General features: G+C 44.3%; 1 protein-coding gene across 9 annotated transcripts in view; it reads left to right on the forward strand.

The window, feature by feature from the left end:
* The window catches only part of GULP1 (GULP PTB domain containing engulfment adaptor 1), a 1,095,073-nt gene that overhangs the window by 538,703 nt on the left and 534,588 nt on the right, over nucleotides 1-21,782 (forward strand). For all 9 annotated transcript variants that reach the window (XR_006391011.1, XM_044302630.1, XM_044302637.1 and 6 more), the window contains 2 exons: nucleotides 10,194-10,265; nucleotides 19,973-20,071. Coding sequence is in view for 8 of the 9 variants with exons in the window: in XM_044302630.1 (XP_044158565.1) it covers nucleotides 10,194-10,265; nucleotides 19,973-20,071 (171 nt within the window). In the remaining variant the exon portion in view is untranslated. The remainder of the gene's footprint in view (nucleotides 1-10,193; nucleotides 10,266-19,972; nucleotides 20,072-21,782) is intronic.

Consider the following 21,782-nt stretch of genomic DNA (forward strand, 5'->3'; position numbering starts at 1 on the left):
TGCGGTCTTGTCTCAGGGTCCCTCTGCTGCCAAATGGCGACCGTGTGCCTTTCTTTTTAAAGAAACTCTCCTCCGCAGAGAGAAATTACGATGTGGGAGATAGGGAGTTGTTGGCCATCAAGTTGGCTTTTGAGGAATGGCGCCATTGGCTAGAGGGAGCCAGACACCCTATTAGCGTGTTTACCGACCATAAGAATCTGGCCTACTTGGAGTCAGCCAAGCGTCTGAACCCGAGACAGGCCAGGTCTTTGTTCTTTTCAAGGTTTAATTTTGTTGTCACGTTCCGCCCTGGGGTTAAGAATGTGAAGGTGGATGCCCTGTCACGTTGTTTTCCGAGAGGTTGGAATTTTGAAGACCCGGCTCCCATTTTGGCTGAAGGTGTGGTGGTCTCTGCTCTTTATCCTGAATTGGAGGCAGAGGTTCAGGCAGCCCAGTCAGAGGCTCCTGATCTTTGTCCTCCTGGGAGGTTGTTTGTGCCTCTCACTTTAAGACACAAGATTTTTAAGGAACACCACGATACTGTCCTTGCTGGGCACCCGGGGGCAAGAGCCACAGTGGATCTCATCGCTCGGAGATTCTGGTGGCCGGCGCTTCGTAAGTCGGTTAAGGGTTTTGTGGCAGCCTGCGAGACTTGCGCTCGTGCCAAAGTCCCTCATTCACGGCCATCAGGTCCTCCCCTTCCGTTACCCATTCCTTCCCGTCCTTGGACACATCTGTCCATGGACTTCATTACGGTCCTACCTCGTTCCTCGGGGAAGACTGTGATTCTGGTAGTGGAGTACCGTTTTAGCAAAATGGTGCATTTCATTCCTTTTCCTGGCTTGCCCAATGCTAAGACGCTGGCGCAGGCATTTATTGATCACATTGTCAAATTGTGTGGTATTCCTTCAGAGATAGTCTCTGATAGGTGCACACAGTTTGTTTCCAGATTCTGGAAGGCTTTCTGTTCTCGCTTGGGGGTTCGGTTGTCATTCTCTTCTGCTTTCCACCTGCAGTCGAATGGTCAGACAGAGCGCGTCAATCAGAATCTGGAGACATATCTGCGCTGTTTTGTGGCGGAGAATAAGGAGGAATGGTGTTCTTTTTTGTCCCTTGCTGTGTTTGCTTTAAATAACCGTCATCAGGAGTCCTCTGATAAGTCACAATTTTTTGGTGCATATAGGTTTCATCCGCAGTTTGGGACATTTCCTGGAGAGGGGTCTTCTGGTTTACCTGATGAGGACAGATTCTCCTCGTCTTTGTCATCTATTTGGCAAAAGATTCAGGATAATCTAAAGAGCATGAGTGAGAGATATAAGCGTGTGGCGGATAAGAGACATGTGCCTGGTCCGGACCTGAATGTTGGTGATCTGGTGTGGTTGTCTACTAAAAATATCAAATTGAAGGTTCCCTCCTGGAAGTTGGATCCTAAGTTTATTGGGCCTTACAAAATCTTGTCCGTCATCAATCCTGTTGCCTACCGTCTTGATCTTCCTCAGACTTGGAAGATCCATAATGTTTTCCATAATTCCTTATTAAAACCTTATGTCCAACCCATTGTACCCTCGTCTTTGCCTCCTCCTCCGATTGTGGTCGATGGTAATCTTGAATTTCAGGTCTCTAGGATTGTGGATTCTCGTGTTGTCCGCGGTTCTCTCCAGTACCTCGTTCATTGGGAGGGTTATGGTCCTGAGGAGAGGATGTGGGTCCCAGTGACGGACATTAAGGCCACTCGTCTCATCAGGGCTTTCCATAAGTCCCATCCTGAGAAGGTGGGCTCTGAGTGTCCGGAGTCCACTCGTAGAAGAAGGGGTACTGTCACCACCAGACATCTGAGAAGCTCTGACAGACGTCCTTCAGAACCTCCTCCTTGAGGTTCCTTTTGTTTTGCTTTCATTTTCTTATTTCGTTAGCCTCTCTCAGCTGTCATGTAGTTGCACTGATTGCATCCCTTTAAATCCCTCCCCATACTGCATAACTTTGCGGTTTATATTACTTCCTGGAGTGTGTGCATTCTGATCCTACTACTGAGTCTTCTACAGATAAGTTTTGTTCGTTCATTTGTGTTTTCCTGTTTGCTGATTCCCAGGTGACCCTGACTCCCTCCGTATCAAGTGTAGGGAGCCGGTGGCCTTGTCCCCTCACTATTATAGGGTGTTCAGGTGTTATACAGTCGAGGTACGAGGATATGCGATCATCTACCATTGGGATTTTCGCATAGGCTGAGCAGTTAGGGAGAGAGCCAGGTCTGATGCAGGTCTCTCCCTTTTGTTCCTTAGTTTTGGATCCAGTCAGTCGTATATACATTTTGTGTCTTCTAGTTTTCTGTACACCTTCCGTGACACTCTGGTTCCTGTCTTGTTGCTTCTGGTAACGACTCTGCCTGGCTTACTACGTCTATACTCTCTGTACCTTTGCAGGTACCTCCTGGTCTACCTGGACCTGCTTGTTTATGCTCCAGAGTAGCCTTTGGCAACTACCGATGGTCAAGCCTATCCTCACCATCCGAGGCTCTAGTTAAATCCGGGTAGTTGCTTAGTCAAGCCCCTCTGGAGTATTGCTAGTCAGTGGCACAGTGGTTTCACATCCACTGATCCATGACAACACTTTATACCATGTGGTTGATAGTCTCTTCCTGGAGTTGGAAGAGCTGGTGTGTGGTCCTCATCTGAGTTCCTGCTAATCCATTTTCTATTGAAGATAAATGTACTTCTCTTGGTATTTTCTTGCTCTCATTTGCTTGTTGTTTACTAGGTCTCAGGTAGATGTTGGTTCGTTCATCTGGAAAGGAACCAGTAGTCTCAGACCCTGTAACTAATCCTAGGGATTTTCATGGTCACTAGGGCCTAGGTTTCTGGTGTATGAATATTCCCACCTTCAGGGTCTATTCATACTAACAGGAGGTAGGGCTAGCTTTAGGGTTTCCTTAGGTGGTCATCATTTCCCTTTCCCTAGCCTTGAGGCCTAGTTTCTGGTCATTTTCCTTCTGTTGTCATTCTGGTGTTCGTCCCCTCCCCCTACACTATGACACCTAGATCCTATAAAAGTATAAATTTAATTGGTCAGCAGACTAAATTTCCTATTGGGTATCAGTTTAACCTCCTGTTTACATGATTTAATTCCCTATAACTTCTCCATGTATAGAACAAAATTACAGGCAGACTACCTCTCATGGATATCCAGAATTAATGCTGATTTTGCCAAAAATACTTCATAAATTCCATTGCCTCCTGATTACCATTCCCACTTGTGGAATATGTTAATTGCAGTCAGATATGCACAGATTATTTGGGGGGAATGCTTTCCTTAGAGTTGCACAAGGTGTATTTTTCCATTACCTACTGAAAGTAAGGTTGGGTATGCTAGATCTTCATTGTTACTACAAAGCCAATTAATCCACAGAATTATATATAAGACCCTTAAAACTGTTTAATGTTTAATATATCAATCTAAAACCTATTACCTAAACTATGATTTTTCAGCAACACTGATAAGCAATCTTGTGATAAATTTAGTATCAGTCTGGAGGATGTCCCTGATTTACAGGTCCTTATGGACCTTTGGGAGGAAGGATCATGAAAATTAGGTGAAGGCCCATTCACGAACCTTAAGAACCAAAGCACACATATGCCCCCCCTTTGCTAATTATGAATTTATTGATATATTATTTCGTCTTGTAGTCTCTGACCTCAAGGACATTGAGTCCCGTTACCATCGAGATTTTAACCTCTCTTGTGTCGAGATGCAGGCCCTTTAGAGACCCGGAAAAAGACAAATCCATCATTATTAAGCCATCAGATAAAGGGGGTAATTTGATAATCCTCGACCATAATGAATATAAAAAAATGTGTGTGGATCTACTCAAGGATCCTGAAGGGTATCGCAAGTTATCCTCGGACCCCACTGATAGGTTTATCGTGGAACTTAAGGCGATTCTTTGTACAGGCCTAGCCCAAAGAGTTATCAATAAGGCAGAATTTCATTTTCTATTACCTTCTAAGCCATGTATAGCTATTTTTTACAGTCTTCCTAAGGTCCACAAGGGTCCGAGGATCGATGCGCTGCACATTGACTCTAGATGTCTATTGGCGTCTATTGATGTTGAATCTTTATACAGCTCCATCCCTCACCAAAATGCTCTATCTGCAGTAGAATATTTCCTACGCACATGGGGGACACAGTTTAGGGCACACAATTCATTTACTTTGAGCCTACTGAGTTCACACTCACAATTTTTTTCTTTTCCATCCTTGTTTTTACCACCAGCTCAGGGGGACGGCTATGGGGAGCCCCTGCACCCCCACTTATGCTAATATCTTCCTGATCTGGTGGGAAGACACCATTGTCTTCCCAGATCATCAGGAATGGTGAAGGGAAAAGATTATATTTTGGACACATTATATCAATGACATATTTGTCATATTGGATGGTAATGGTGATGAGTTTGTGAACTTCATAGGGGCTCTTAATATTAACCAGATAGCGCTTAGGTTCACCCATGAGATACAGAGGGACAGTATTGCATTCCTTGATGTTAATATATCTAAACAGGAGGATAGGCTTGTCACAACATTGTTTAGAAAGCCGACGGCAGCTAACTCAATTCTCAACTGGAACAAAAAAATAGTTGTGGAATCGCACTCACCAGATCTTGAGGTCACCCGGCATGCAACAGCCTACCTGGAGTCCAAGCGTGTAACAGGTTGTGACATGACGTGAATCAGCCGAAACGTCATGACCTGTTGCATGCTTGTTCACTTGGCGGTTCCCATTAAAGGGATTTTTGTACCAGATATGCTGCCTCCATCTTCTTTCTTGGGACTCAATTCTCAACTGGGACAGTTATCATCCCTTCCCCCTTAAAAGGGGAATCCCAAAGGGGCAATATTTATCCCCAAGATAATCTTGTTCTTGGTTAACACTATGGTTGTTTGATAATTGCCCTATACTGTGGGTATGACATGCTCGCATATGTTATGTGAACTGTGATTCTTCTTCCAGGCACTATAGGGTTAATTTACCCTTTAGAGATGTAGGCGCTCTCCCCCTCTCCCTATCATGTTATTTGAGTAGTTCACCTTGTGTATTGAGCGATGTGGACAGTGCCGAGTTCACTAGCTAGATGTCCACTTATAGTGAGCGCTTAACTGAGGTTTCATCATCAGATACTCGCCGACTGGTCATCTTGCGTGTCGGAGCCCGGAAGTCGCTGCTTCCATAGACTGGAAGAAGTATGCGCTTCAAAGATGTGTTCCATAGGCTGGATGCTAATCATTAGTGCCGGCCGGAAGGAACGTATGTGCTTCACAGGCCAGACACCAATCACTTTACAGGAAATTATGCGGTTGACGTTGGTACTGTCATGCCTAGAAGTTACTAGACTGTCTGGAGGGAGGCCTTGGCACACTGGTTAAAGGTCAGTGTGTCTGTGTACCTGCATGCCCACAGCATCAGGCATCTACAGGGGGTGGCACGTGTCCGATGTTTAAAGGTCAAGTAAGTATTTATTATTAATCTGTATGAGTTTTAAAGACATTACGTTGCCATGAATGGATCTTTTATAGGCACCTTCTTTTTGCAAGTATCAGGCAGCCAGTATTAATCTGGTCGACTTCCAAACAGTGAGACAGATATTGTAATCTCATTTATTTTACATCATTTTTTCTGTCTATTTTTGCCACTCTCCTGTACTATTCACTATAATTTTTTTCTTGTCATTTATCTGTTTTTTTTTGGCTATCATTTGTTAATCATTTGATCATACCTAATATCCTGACCCCCTGAGGAACCCACTTTGTTGGGGGAAACGCGTCGGGATCTTGGGGGTTTCACCACCAAAACACCTTTAGGGTAAATTAGGGCTATCTAGCCGAGGAACGCAGACAGAGTCTCCACCATTGGGATTCTTCTCTGGGCTGAGGGGTATAGTAGGGCTATCCAGGGTACGTTCATCTCCTTCCCCCGGGACCCTGGCCCATTCCTCTTTGTATGTTTATTTCATTATTATTTTTTGTATCTTTGAATTATCAGGGTGATCGATTGGCACCGTAATACAATCATAGTTTGGGTAATAGGTTTCAGATTGATATATTAAACATTACAGTTTTAAGAGTCCTATATATAATTCTGTGGATTAATTACTTCTTAAATTAGACTCATTTATATATCCTTTTTGAATACCAGAACATATGTAAATGTATTAATACAAATCCAACCTTATAGACCAAACAAAAAAATGGTGGTCCCTTATTCCAAACATAAATAGATATACATAGAGTCCACATTTGCTCTTTGACAGTCCCTTTGAGAATTACTTGCTGACCAACTAAACTAACTAGTAGAGGATGGCATCCCAAAAACTTTTACATTTCTACATTAAGAATATGAAATCACCAACTCTCATTTCTATCAATACTTGCAAATGAGGCATGTTCTTGATACAGTGGGCCTTCTTCCTATTCCTACTCTTACGACCTCACACCTTAAATGTCTCTGTGATGGGCGTTCATCTCACACTAAAGGTCTTTCCGCCACTTATCTTGTACCAAGCCCTGCACTATGTGGAGAAAGTGGTACTCTGTTGTACATGTGGTGGTATTGCCCCATAATTCTTCCATTTTCTATTGTATTCCCTTTTCTTTTACAATTTTCAACTTTGATTTGCGGTCAAAGAGATAGTGCGCAGCGGAAGATAGAGACTGACAGATATGATATTTGCATTTTTCTTTATTTACTATAATGGATCACACACCCTGATATTACCATTTTGGTTTACTGTTACAGTTTCGCCTGATACATATGTCTTTATACCATTTGTACTTTTCTTTTTTGCTGTATTACTATCGAAAGTAACACTAAGTATATATGACTAAATGTTAAAAAAATCTAATAAAATCGTAAAAGTTAAAAAAAAAGATAAATTCCTGGTAGACAGCTGCGCTGACTTTGGACTTAATATAATACAGTGTACCAACAACAGCAGATGAAATGGATCCCAAACCATCAATGACTGTGGAAATGTCACACTGGACCTCAAGCAACTTGGACTGTGTGCCTCTCCACTCTTCCTCCAGACTCTTTGACCTTGATTTCCAAATGAAAAGCAACATTTACTTTGCAAACAGTCCCTTTTCTCCTTAGCCCAGGTAAGATGCTTCTGACGTTGTCCCTTAGTCAAAACAAGGAATGTGACAGTTGTAGTCCGTGTACTAGATACCTTGGTGTGTGGTGGCTCTTGAAGTACTGACTCCAGCTACAGTCAGTGCCCTTTTCTTTACAATCCTTTTAAGGCTGCTGTTATCCCTGTTGCTTGTGCATCTTTTTCTACCACACTTTTCCCTTCTACTCCACCTTTCATTAATATGCTTGGATATAGCACTCTTTGAACAGCCAGCTTCTGTAGCAATGACCTTTTGTGGCTTACCCTAGTTGTGGAGAGTGTCAATGACTGTCAAGTTAGTAGTCTTTCCCTAGATTGTGTAGCCTACTGAACCAGACTGAGGGACCACTTAACCACCTCCCGTCTCGCTAACGACGATCGGCGTCAATGCTGCGGCTCTGCCAGGTCACACTAACGCTGATCAGCGTCATCTCGCGAGACGCAAGATTTCCTGTGAATGCGCGCACACAGGAGCGCACGTTCACAGGAACCGGAGGTAAGCGAGTGGATCTGCAGCCTGCCAGCGGCGAACGTTCGCTGGCAGGCTGTAGATGTGATTTTTTTAACCCCTAACAGGTATATTAGACGCTGTTTTGATAACAGCATCTAATATACCTGCTACCTGGTCCTCTGGTGGTCCCTTCTGCTTGGATCGACCACCAGAGGACACAGGCAGCTCTGTAAAAAGTAGCACCAAGCACCACACTACACTACCCCCACCCCCGGTCACTTATTAACCCCTTATGAACCCCTGATCACCCCATATAGACTCCCTGATCACCCCACCGTCATTGATAACCCCCCTGTCATTGATCACCCCCCTGTAAGGCTCCATTCAGACGTCTGTATGTGTTTTACGGATCCACACATCCATGGATCGGATCCGCAAAACACATACGGACGTCTGAATGGAGCCTTACAGGGGGGTGATCAATGACAGGGGGGGTGATCACCCCATATAGACTCCCTGATCACCCCCCTGTCATTGATCACCCACCTGTAAGGCTCCATTCAGACATTTTTTGGCACAAGTTAGCTGAAAGTTTATTTATTTTTTTCTTACAAAGTCTCATATTCCACTAACTTGTGTCAAAAAATAAAATCTCACATGAACTCACCATACCCCTCACGGAATCCAAATGCGTAAAAAAAAATTGACATTTATATTCCAGACTTCTTCTCACGCTTTAGGGCCCCTAAAATGCCAGGGCAGTATAAATACCCCACATGTGACCCTATTTTGGAAATAAGACACCCCAAGGTTTTCCGTGAGGGGCATATTGAGTCCATGAAAGATTGAAATTTTTGTCCCAAGTTAGCGGAAAGGGAGACTTTGTGAGAAAAAACTAAAAAAATCTATTTACGCTTTTGCCCAAAAAAAAAAAAATTCTATGAACTCGCCATGCTCCTCATTAAATACCTTGGGGTGTCTTCTTTCCAAAATGGGGTCACATGTGGGGTATTTATACTGCCCTGGCATTTTAGGGGCCCTAAAGCGTGAGAAGAAGTCTGGGATCCAAATGTCTAAAAATGCCCTCCAAAAAGGAATTTGGGCCCCTTTGTGCATCTAGGCTGCAAATAAGTGTCACACATGTGGTATCGCCGTACTCAGGAGAAGTTGGGCAATGTGTTTTGGGGTGTCTTTTTACATATACCTATGCTGGGTGAGATAAATATCTTGGTCAAATGCCAACTTTGTATAAAAAAAATGGGAAAAGTTGTCTTTTGCCGAGATATTTATCTCACCCAGCATGGGTATATGTAAAATGACACCCCAAAACACATTGCCCAACTTCTCCTGAGTATGGCGATACCACACGTGTGACACTTTTTTGCAGCCTAGGTGGGCAAAGGGGCCCACTTTCCAAAGAGCACCTTTCGGATTTCACCGGCCATTTTTTACAGATTTTGATTTCAAACTACTTTGCACGGATTTGGGCCCCTAAAATGCCAGGACAGTATAACTATCCCACAAGTTACCACATTTTGGAAAAAAGACACCCCAAGGTATTCCGTGAGGGGCATGGTGAGTTAATGGAAGTTTTTATTTTTTGTCACAAGTTAGTGGAATATGAGACTTTAATTGTAAGGAAAAAATGTTTAAAAAAAATTCATCATTTTCCGCTAACTTGTGACAAAAAATAAAAAGTTCTATCAACTTACTATGCCCATCAGTGAATACCTTAGGGTGTCTACTTTCAGAAATGGGTTCATTTGTGGGGGTTTTCTACTGTCTGGGCATTGTAGAACCTCAGGAAACATGACAGGTGCTCAGAAAGTCAGAGCTGCTTCGAAAAGCGGAAATTCACATTTTTGTGCCATAGTTTGTAAACGTTATAACTTTTATCCAAACATTTTTTTTTACCCAAACATTTTTTTTTATCAAAGATGTGGAACAATAAATTTAGAGAAAAAATTATATATAGATGTCTTTTTTTAAGAAAAATTTTACAACTGAAAGTGAAAAATTTCGTTAAATTTCGATTAATAACAAAAAAAGTAAAAATGTCAGCAGCAATTAAATACCATCAAATTAAAGCTCTATTAGTGAGAAGAAAAGAAGGTAAAATTAATTTGGGTGGTAAGTTGCATGACTTAGCAATAAACCGTTAAAGTTGTGGAGTGTTGATTTGTAAAAAAGGGCCTGGAAACTAGGGGGTATAAACCTGTGGCCCTTAAGTGGTTAAAGGCTGTTTTGTGTTGATTAGGTGATGAGATTGTGACACCATGAGTCTATAATATTGAACTTTTTCACAATATTCTAATTTTAAGTTTTCATTAGTAAAGTTTTCATTTGACTTTTGGGTTTTCATTAGCTTTAAACCATAATCATTGACATTTAAATAAATACACACTTGAAATAGATCAATTTGTGTGTAATGAAACTATATAATATGAGCTTCACTTTTTGAATTTAATTACTAAAAAAATTAACTTTTCAATAATATTAAAATTTATTGAGATACGTGTGTATTGTTGAACCAATTTTTGAGTAAAATGATTGTGAATTTGTTTTTTTTGTCCATTTTTCATTTATATCTTTGTTTTTTTGCAGTTTCTTGGCAGCACAGAGGTAGAGCAACCTAAAGGTACTGAAGTTGTGAAGGATGCAGTGAGAAAGCTTAAGGTATTAAGATGCATATTCTGTATTTATATTGTCGTTTTATTTAATACCTCTAGTAATTTCAAACCAAAAATGACCCAAAGATTTTGTATTGTTCTTAACATCTATCTATCTATCTATCTATCTATCTATCTATCTATCTATCTATCTATCTATATATCTATCTATAGCTATTATAAATCTGTCTGACTCCCTATCTGTCCTTCTTTCTATCTGTCTAGATGAGAAAACACAAGGACATCTCCACGATGTAAAGTGATCATTATGTGTTGAATTTTCCCATTGGAATTGGTGTGCACTGTTTGGATTTCTAACCATTTTCATTTTCAGACTGATTCATCTGTCCTAGAATTTCATTTGATTGTGATGTAAAGAAATGTAAAGTTAAATGTAATTCGGTTTAGAATAAAAATTGCTGTCAAAGATGGATATTAAAGCGGTATTCCTGTAAGGTACCATACCCACCTTAAAAGTATAGTGCAGTAAATCTACTGAGATATACTGGGAGGTGCCAGCCCCATTCATTGAATTGACTTTTTTGGACTCTGGTGGTGACATCCAGCCACTAGATACAGATGTAGCCGAGCTAAAATTGACTCTGGCAACACATGGCACAGTGTTAATCTTGCTTATCTCGTGACTAGAGTTGAGCGAACACCTGGATGTTCGGGTTCGAGAAGTTCGGCCGAACTTCCCGGAAATGTTCGGGTTCGGGATCCGAACCCGATCCGAACTTCGTCCCGAACCCCATTGAAGTCAATGCGGACCCGAACTTTTCAGTACTAAAAAGGCTGTAAAACAGCCCAGGAAAGGGCTAGAGGGCTGCAAAAGGCAGCAACATGTAGGTAAATCCCCTGCAAACAAATGTGGATAGGGAAATGAATAAAAATAAAAATTAAATAAATAAAAATTAACCAAAATCAATTGGAGAGAGGTCCCATAGCAGAGAATCTGGCTTCACGTCACCCACCACTGGAACAGTCCATTCTCAGATATTTAGGCCCCGGCACCCAGGCAGAGGAGTGAGGTCCCGTAACAGAGAATCTGTCTTCATGTCAGCAGAGAATCAGTCTGCATGTCATAGCAGAGAATCAGGCTTCACGTCAGCCACCACTGCAACAGTCCATTTTCATAAATTTAGGCCCAGCACACAGGCAGAGGAGAGAGGTCCCGTAACAGACAATCTGGCATCATGTCAGCAGAGAATAAGTCTGCATGTCATAGCAGAGAATCAGGCTTCACATCAGCCACCACTGCAACAGTCCATTTTCATAAATTTAGGCCAAGCACCCAGGCAGAGGAGAGAGGTCCCGTAACAGACAATCTGGCTTCATGTCAGCAGAGAATCAGTCTTCATATCATAGCAGAGAATCAGGCTTCACGTCAGCCACCAATGCAACAGTCCATTGTCAGATATTTAGGCCCAGCACCCAGGCAGAGGAGAGAGGTCCCGTAACAGAAAATCAGGCTTCACGTCAGCCACCAGTGCAACAGTCCATTGGCATATATTTAGGCCCAGCACCCAGGCAGAGGAGAGAGGTCCCGTAACAGACAATCTGGCTTCATGTCAGCAGAGAATCAGTCTTCATGTCATAGCAGAGAATCAGGCTTCACGTCACCCACCACTGTAACAGTCCATTTTCATAAATTTAGGCCCAGCACCCAGGCAGAGGAGAGAGGTCCCGTAACAGAGAATCTGGCTTCATGTCAGCAGAGAATCAGTCTGCATGTCATAGCAAAGAATCAGGCTTCACGTCAGCCACCACTGTAAGAGTCCATTTTCATAAATTTAGGCCCAGCACCCAGGCAGAGGAGAGAGGTCCCGTACCAGACAATCTGGCTTCATGTCAGCAGAGAATCAGTCTGCATGTCATAGCAGAGAATCAGGCTTCACGTCAGCCACCACTGCAACAGTCCATTGTCATAAATTTAGGCCCAGCACCCAGGCAGAGGAGAGAGGTCCCGTAACAGACAATCTGGCTTCATGTCAGCAGAGAATTAGTCTGCATGTCATAGCAGAGAATCAGGCTTCACGTCACCCAACATTGGAACAGTCCATTGGCATATATTTAGGCCCCGGCACCCAGACAGAGGAGAGGTTCATTCAAATTTGGGTAGCCTCGCAATATAATGGTAAAATGAAAATAAAAATAGGATTGAATGAGGAAGTGCCCTGGAGTACAATAATATATGGTTAAGGGGAGGTAGTTAATGTCTAATCTGGACAAGGGACGGTCAGGTCCTGTGGGATCCATGCCTGGTTCATTTTTATGAACGTCAGCTTGTCCACATTGGCTGTAGACAGGCGGCTGCGTTTGTCTGTAATGACACCCCCTGCCGTGCTGAATACACGTTCAGACAAAACGCTGGCCGCCAGGCAGGCCAGCACCTCCAAGGCATAAAAGGCTAGCTCTGGCCACGTGGACAATTTAGAGACCCAGAAGTTGAATGGGGCCGAACCATCAGCCAGTACGTGGAGGGGTGTGCACACGTACTGTTCCACCATGTTAGTGAAATGTTGCCTCCTGCTAACACGTTGCGTATCAGGTGGTGGTGCAGTTAGCTGTGGCGTGTTGACAAAACCTTTCCACATCTCTGCCATGCTAACCCTGCCCTCAGAGGAGCTGGCCGTGACACAGCTGCCTTGGCGACCTCTTGCTCCTCCTCTGCCTTGGCCTTGGGCTTCCACTTGTTCCCCTGTGACATTTGGGAATTCTCTCAGTAGCGCGTCTACCAACGTGCGCTTGTACTCGCCCATCTTCCTATCACGCTCCAGTGCAGGAAGTAAGGTGGGCACATTGTCTTTGTAGCGTGGATCCAGCAGGGTGGCAACCCAGTAGTCCGCACACGTGGGCAAATCTGCTGTCGTTGCGCAGGCACTGCAGCATGTAGTCGCTCATGTGTGCCAGGCTGCCCAGGGGTAAGGACAAGCTGTCCTCTGTGGGAGGCGTATCGTCATCGTCCTTCCTTTCCCCCCAGCCACGCACCAGTGATGGACCCGAGCTGCGTTGGGTGCCACCCCGCTGTGACCATGCTTCATCCTCATCCTCCTCCTCCTCCTCCTCCTCATCCTCGTCCTCCTCGTCCTCCAGTAGTGGGCCCTGGCTGGCCACATTTGTACCTGGCCTCTGCTGTTGCCAAAAACCTCCCTCTTAGTCACTTCAAAGAGACTGGCCTGAAAGTGCTAAAAATGACCCCTCTTCCTCCTCCTCCTCCTCCTCCTGGGCCACCTCCTCTTCCATCATCGCCCTAATTGTTTTCTCAATTAGACATAGAAGTGGTATTGTAACGCTGATAACGGCGTCATCGCCACTGGCCATGTTGGTGGAGTACTCGAAACAGCGCAACAGGGCACACAGGTCTCGCATGGAGGCCCAGTCATTGGTGGTGAAGTGGTGCTGTTCTGTAGTGCGACTGACCCGTGCGTGCTGCAGCTGAAACTCCACTATGGCCTGCTGCTGCTCGCACAGTCTTGTCAGCATGTGCAAGGTGGAGTTCCACCTGGTGGGCACGTCGCATATGAGGCGGTGAGCGGGAAGGCCGAAGTTACGCTGTAGCGCAGACAGGCGAGCAGCAGCAGGATGTGAACGCCGGAAGCGCGAACAGACGACCCGCACTTTATGCAGCAGCTCTGACATGTCGGGGTAGTTGTGAATGAACTTCTGCACCACCAAATTCAGCACATGCGCCAAGCAAGGGATGTGCGTCAAATTGGCTAGTCCCAGAGCTGCAACGAGATTTCGCCCATTATCACACACCACCAGGCCGGGCTTGAGGCTCACCGGCAGCACTCGTCGGTCTGTTGTTCTATACCCTGCCACAACTCCTGTGCGGTGTGGGGCCTGTGCCCCAAACATATGAGTTTCAGAATGGCCTGCTGACGTTTACCCCGGGCTGTGCTGAAGTTGGTGGTGAAGGTGTGTGGCTGACTGGATGAGCAGGTGGAAGAAGAGGAGGAGGAAGCCGAGAAGGAGGAGGTGGCAACAGGAGGCAAAGAATGTTGCCCTGCGATCCTTGGCGGCGGAAGGACGTGCGCCAAACAGCTCTCCGCCTGGGGCCCAGCTCTCACTACATTTACCCAGTGTGCAGTTAGGGAGATATAGCGTCCCTGGCCGTGCTTACTGGTCCACGTATCTGTGGTTAGGTGGACCATGCCAAAGATGGCGTTGCGCAGTGCACACTTGATTTTATCGGATACTTGGTTGTGCAGGGAAGGCACGGCTCTCTTGGAGAAGTAGTGCCGGCTGGGAACAACATACTGTGGGACAGCAAGCGACATGAGCTGTTTGAAGCTGTCTGTGTCCACCAGCCTAAATGACAGCATTTCATAGGCCAGTAGTTTAGAAATGCTGGCATTCAGGGCCAGGGATCGAGGGTGGCTAGGTGGGAATTTACGCTTTCTCTCAAATGTTTGTGAGATGGAGAGCTGAACGCTGCCGTGTGACATGGTTGAGATGCTTGGTGATGGAGGTGGTGGTGGTGTTGGTGGTACATCCCCTGTTTGCTGGGCGGCAGGTGCCAACGTTCCTCCAGAGGCAGAGGAAGAGGCCGAGGCGGCAGCAGCAGAAGAGGTAGCAGGGGGAGCCTGAGTGACTTCCTTGGTTTTAAGGTGTTTACTCCACTGCAGTTCATGCTTTGCATGCAGGTGCCTGGTCATGCAGGTTGTGCTCAGGTTCAGATCGTTAATGCCTCGCTTCAGGCTCTGATGGCACAGCGTGCAAACCACTCGGGTCTTGTCGTCAGCACATTGTTTGAAGAAGTGCCATGCCAGGGAACTCCTTGAAGCTGCCTTTGGGGTGCTCGGTCCCAGATGGCGGCGGTCAGTAGCAGACGGAGTCTCTTGGCGGCGGGTGTTCTGCTTTTGCCCACTGCTCCCTCTTTTGCTACGCTGTTGGCTCGGTCTCACCACTGCCTCTTCCTCCGAACTGTGAAAGTCAGTGGCACGACCTTCATTCCATGTGGGGTCTAGGACCTCATCGTCCCCTGCATCGTCTTCCACCCAGTCTTGATCCCTGACCTCCTGTTCAGTCTGCACACTGCAGAAAGACGCAGCAGTTGGCACCTGTGTTTCGTCATCATCAGAGACATGCTGAGGTGGTATTCCCATATCCTCATCATCAGAAAACATAAGTGGTTGTGCGTCAGTGCATTCTATGTCTTTCACCGCTGGGGAAGGGCTAGGTGGATGCCCTTGGGAAACCCTGCCAGCGGAGTCTTCAAACAGCATAAGAGACTGCTGCATAACTTGAGGCTCAGACAGTTTCCCTGGTATGCATGGGGGTGATGTGACAGACTGATGGGGTTGGTTTTCAGGCCGTGCTGGATCCACTGTCGGCCACCCAATTGACTAATGCCTGTACCTGCTCAGGCCTTACCATCCTTAGAACGGCATTGGGACCCACCATATATCGCTGTAAATTCTGGTGGCTACTGGGACCTGAGGTAGTTGGTACACTAGGACGTGTGGATGTGGCAGAACGGCCATGTCCTCTCCCAGCACCAGAGGGTCCACTAACACCACCACGACCATGTCCACGTCCGCGTCCCTTACTATGTTTTCCTCATTGTTATCATTCACCACAACAACAAAAATATTATTTGGCCCAATGTATTGTATTCAAATTCAGCTGAATATAAATTTGAGGCCTAGTATTTAGGCGCTGGGTGACCGGTATAGATTTACTGACAGAATTAGACTTGGAAATGCACAGTAGCGTGTGTGTGAAGTTATTCTGAATGACCCTATGTGCCTTTTGAATATTATATACCCTCTTAGGGATAGATTTCAAATAGCTCTGATACAGCAGAAACCACTAAATTAGGAAATTGCTAAATTGGGAATTGTTTTTTAACCCAGAACAAAAAATGTGCTTTGACGGACACTAAATAACTTGCCCAGCCAGAACAGTACAGCGGTAACGACAGATTTAGCCGGATATAAATTTGAGGCCTAGTATTTAGGCGCTGGGTGACCGGTATGGATTTACTGACAGAATTAGACTTGAAAATGCACAGTAGCGTGTGTGTGAAGTTATTCTGAATGACCCTATGTGCACCTTGAATATTATATACCCTTTTAGGGATAGATGTCAAATAGCTCTGATACAGCAGAAACCACTAAATTATGAAATTGCTAAATTGGGTATTGTATTTCAACCCAGAACAAAAAATGTGCTTTGACGGACACTAAATAACTTGCCCAGCCAGAACAGTACAGCGGTAACGACAGATTTAGCGGGATATAAATTTGAGGCCTAGTATTTAGGCGCTGGGTGACCGGTATGGATTTACTGACAGAATTAAACTTGGAAATGCACAGTAGCGTGTGTGTGAAGTTATTCTGAATGACCCAATGTGCACCTTGAATATTATATACCCTTTTAGGGATAGATTTCAAATAGCTCTGATACAGCAGAAACCACTAAATTAGGAAATTGCTAAATTGGGAATTGTTTTTCAACCCAGAGCAAAAAATGTGCTTTGACGGACACTAAATAACTTGCCCAGACAGAACAGTACAGCGGTAACGACAGATTTAGCGGGATATAAATTTGAGGCCTAGTATTTAGGCGCTGGGTGACCGGTATGGATTTACTGACAGAATTAGACTTGGAAATGCACAGTAGCGTGTGTGTGAAGTTATTCTGAATGACCCTATGTGCACCTTGAATATTATATACCCTTTTAGGGATAGATTTCAAATAGCTCTGATACAGCAGAAACCACTAAATTAGGAAATTGCTAAATTGGGAATTGTTTTTCAACCCAGAACAAAAAATGTGCTTTGACGGACACTAAATAACTTGCCCAGCCAGAACAGTACAGCGGTAACGACAGATTTAGCGGCATATAAATTTGAGGCCTAGTATTTAGGCGCTGGGTGACCGGTATGGATTTACTAACAGAATTAAACTTGGAAATGCACAGTAGCATGTGTGTGAAGTTATTCTGAATGACCCTATGTGCACCTTGAATATTATATACCCTTTTAGGGATAGATTTCAAATAGCTCTGATATAGCAGAAACCACTAAATTATGAAATTGCTAAATTGGGAATTGTATTTCAACCCAGAACAAAAAATGTGCTTTGACGGACACTAAATAACTTGCCCAGCCAGAACAGTACAGCGGTAACGAGAGATTTAGCGGGATATCAATTTGAGGCCTAGTATTTAGGCGCTGGGTGACCGGTATGGATTTACTGACAGAATTAGACTGGGATATGGCCAAAAAATAACCACACTATTGCTGGTTATATGCACTTGGTGTGACAGCTTGACCAACCACACTACTGAGGGTTAAATGCACTTGGTGTCGGGCGCAGCTTGCCCCTGATGTAGTATATGGCCAAAAAATGAACAGACTATTGCTGGTTAAATGTACTTGGTGTGACAGCTTGACCAACCACACTACTGAGGGTTAAATGCACTTGGTGACGGGCGCAGCTTGCCCCTGATGTAGTATATGGCCAAAAAATAAACAGACTATTGCTGGTTAAATGCACTTGGTGTGACAGCTTCACCCTGATGTAGGCTTTAGCCAAAAAACAACCACACCATTGAGGGTTAAATGCACTTGGTGACAGGCGCAGCTTGCCCCTGATGTAGTATATGGCCAAAAAATAAACAGACTATTGCTGGTTAAATTCACTTGGTGTGACAGCTTCACCCTGATGTAGGCTTTAGCCAAAAAACAACCACACCATTGAGGGTTAAATGCACTTGGTGACAGGCGCAGCTTGCCCCTGATGTAGTATATGGCCAAAAAATGAACAGACTATTGCTGGTTAAATGCACTTGGTGTGACAGCTTGACCAACCACACTACTGAGGGTTAAATGCACTTGGTGACGGGTGCAGCTTGCCCCTGATGTAGTATATGGCCAAAAAATAAACAGACTATTGCTGGTTAAATGCACTTGGTGTGACAGCTTCACCCTGATGTAGGCTTTAGCCAAAAAACAACCACACCATTGAGGGTTAAATGCACTTGATGACAGGCGCAGCTTGCCCCTGATGTAGTATATGGCCAAAAAATGAACAGACTATTGCTGGTTAAATGCACTTGGTGTGACAGCTTGACCAACCACAGTACTGAGGGTTAAATGCACTTGGTGACGGGCGCAGCTTGCCCCTGATGTAGTATTTGGCCAAAAAATGAACAGACTATTGCTGGTTAAATGCACTTGGTGTGACAGCTTGACTAACCACACTACTGAGGGTTAAATGCACTTGGTGACGGGCGCAGCTTGCCCCTGATGTAGTATATGGCCAAAAAATAAACAGACTATTGCTGGTTAAATGCACTTGGTGTGACAGCTTCACCCTGATGTAGGCTTTAGCCAAAAAACAACCACACCATTGAGGGTTAAATGCACTTGGTGACAGGCGCAGCTTGCCCCTGATGTAGTATATGGCCAAAAAATAAACAGACTATTGCTGGTTAAATTTGCTTGGTGTGACAGCTTCACCCTGATGTAGGCTTTAGCCAAAAAACAACCACACCATTGAGGGTTAAATGCACTTGGTCGCAGCTTGTGCTGGCGCACCACAAGACACAAAATGGCCGCCAATCACCCCAGAAAAAAGTGACTGATAAACGGTCTGGGCAGCCTAAAAACAGTGAGCAATTGAGTATCAGCAGCTCAATGATCCACAGCTGCAGATCGATCAATAATCAAGTCCTTTGGAGGAGTTAATCTGCCTAATCTCGCCCTACTGTCGCAGCCGCAACCTCTCCCTACGCTAATCAGAGCAGAGTGACGGGCGGCGCTATGTGACTCCAGCTTAAATAGAGGCTGGGTCACATGGTGCTCTGGCCAATCACAGCCATGCCAATAGTAGGCATGGCTGTGATGGCCTCTTGGGGCAAGTAGTATGACGCTTGTTGATTGGCTGCTTTGCAGCCTTTCAAAAAGCGCCAAGAAAGCGTCACAAAAGCGCCAAGAAAGCGACGAACACCGAACCCGACCCCGGACTTTTACGAAAATGTCCGGGTTCGGGTCCGTGTCACGGACACCCCAAAATTTGGTACGAACCCGAACTATACAGTTCGAGTTCGCTCATCCCTACTCGTGACAAAAGCCTTTAAAAGCTATTGAAAAGTTCCCTTTTTTGCCATTCTTTACTTAACGCATAGCCATCAAGTTTAGCTTGGCTGCATCTGTAATGTTGTTTCATAGCAAATCTGCAACAAGACACCTTCAAAAGTCTTATGCAATTCATGCCTTGATAGATCCTAGCTGTTTTGGTGGCACAAGGAGCGCCTACACTCATATTAGCCTTTGATTGTGTTGAAGTACTGCAGAATATTGTATTCAAATCATCAAGCGTATTGTATTAACGTACAGTCATTATAAATTTTACTGTACTAAAGCAGAACTTCTGCCCAATATAAAGATTATTCATAGCAAAGACTTACATATATTTGTGTGTATCTAACATACAAGCATATTACACAGCTCAGAAGATATATGTTGCTTAAACATTTATAGCATAAATAGACCAGGAGGTGGCACTAAAACTCTGTGTTCTCATAATATCCAGTATATTACTATTGTATCACTGTATCATTGTTGTAATTACTTTTAGTGGCATATTAATTTCTTGCTAAATGGTTAACAATTGCATGTAATGTATAGTAACTTCATTTATGCAAGACACTATTTTATGTACTGTACCAAAAAGTAATACCATTGGTCTTTTTTAAAGTTTGCAAGACACATCAAGAAATCTGAAGGTCAGAAAACTCCAAAGGTTGAACTTCAAATATCAATATATGGGGTAAAAATTATTGAGCCAAAAACAAAGGTGGGACTTTAGTATAATCATATAATTAGTCAAAATACTGTCAAAATGTTTAAATTTTTTCCTTATGTACCACAATAGTACAACAGATTCACACATACTAGAGTGATAAAAAAAAGATTCTGGCAACATTAAAGGGGTTTTCCGGTAGGGCATCAATATCAAATTTGTTAGAGGCCCATCATCCTGCACCTCCACTTATCAGCTGTTTTGGGCAGTTTCCAGAAACAACATGGTTGAGCGAACTGTAAGCACAAAATTCCTTCCACTGTGTAGCGGCTGTGCTGGGGTATTGCAGCTCGGATTCCATTCTAGGGAATGAGTGCTGAGCTGAAGTATGCTAGCCTCAGTAACTACACAGTGGCTAGAGCCTTCTGCTTCTGCATTAATCCGCTACATGGTTTCACTGTCGACTTCTCGCAACACCTTATCAGTGGGAGTGCTGGGTGTTGGATTCCTACCAATCCAATATTAATGACCTATACTGAGGAGAAGCCAACAATATTGGGGTACCATTACTGCAGGTTGGTGCACATATGGTATATCTAACAGAACCTAATATACACAATGTAAAATTGCTGTAATGTTTCTAAGATCATGCTAAATTCTTAAAGGGGTATTGCCATAACATTAAGATAAGCCATCAGTTTCTGATAAGTTGGGGGTTCAACTGGCAAGACTCCACTGATCCCAACTACACTCACTGACAAAAAATAAAGCACTGAGTTAGAAATGTCAGATTGCTGAAAAAACTTGCCATGCAGCTATGTCTCAGGCAGACATGTAGATGTTTACAGAGGTGTGGGCTAATAAGACACAGGTCATGCCGCAAGAGCGTGTAAATGTGCTTCCCCCACTGCCTCTCAGAGGCTACTTTTGAGTAATGCATCTCTTGGTGAGAGATTGTTTACTGCTAGACATGCCTGTATGACACACTAAAATACATTTTGCCCAGTTGACAGACTAAAAGGGAGTATCATTTGACTGAGAGAAGCAGACTGGTTATTTTGACAAATTGGCCACCAATCAGACCTTTTTGAACTAGTGAGTAGATGTTGAGAGCAGTGGTTAATTGAGAGCATGCGCACATAGAGAACGGCCCAGACAGACAACCAGTAGAGTAGATAGTTTGATCTTCTGCCAATTTAGTTTTCCACTATCCAGACACAGGTGGCACCTTCATTACACACCTCTGTCTCTAACAGAAGGAAATTTGGTGTCACAGCAACCATTACATGTCGTGCCATTGACAGCCGTCCACCATCTCCTCCGTTTGCAGGGTTGTCATGAACGAGAAGCCTGGACTGCTGTGGACCTGAACCATATTGTTTTTAGTGATAGATCCAGGTTCTGTTTGGGATCCCATATCGGTCCGTTTCGAATATTGAGGCCTGCTGGTGAGCACCTCAATACTGCCTTTGCTGCAGAGTGACAAACTACCCAACAGCTGATGTGTGGATATGGGAAACTGTCACATAAGACAGTCGTTCATTCCTGGTAATGATATGGGGGACAGTAACAGCTCAGGGATATGAACCGGACATCTTGTGGCCATATGTGCAGCCTCTCATGGCAGGGCTTCCAACTAACATTTTTCAGTAGGATAATGCTTGACACACAACATAGCTCTTTCAACATTTCCTTTGTTTGCTAGGTCACCAGATTTATCACCAGTTGAGTATTTATGGGACCAACTGTCACGCCAGCTTCGTAA

Source organism: Bufo gargarizans, chromosome 8 (assembly GCF_014858855.1).
Source record: "Bufo gargarizans isolate SCDJY-AF-19 chromosome 8, ASM1485885v1, whole genome shotgun sequence".
Classification (NCBI taxonomy): Eukaryota; Metazoa; Chordata; class Amphibia; order Anura; family Bufonidae; genus Bufo; species Bufo gargarizans.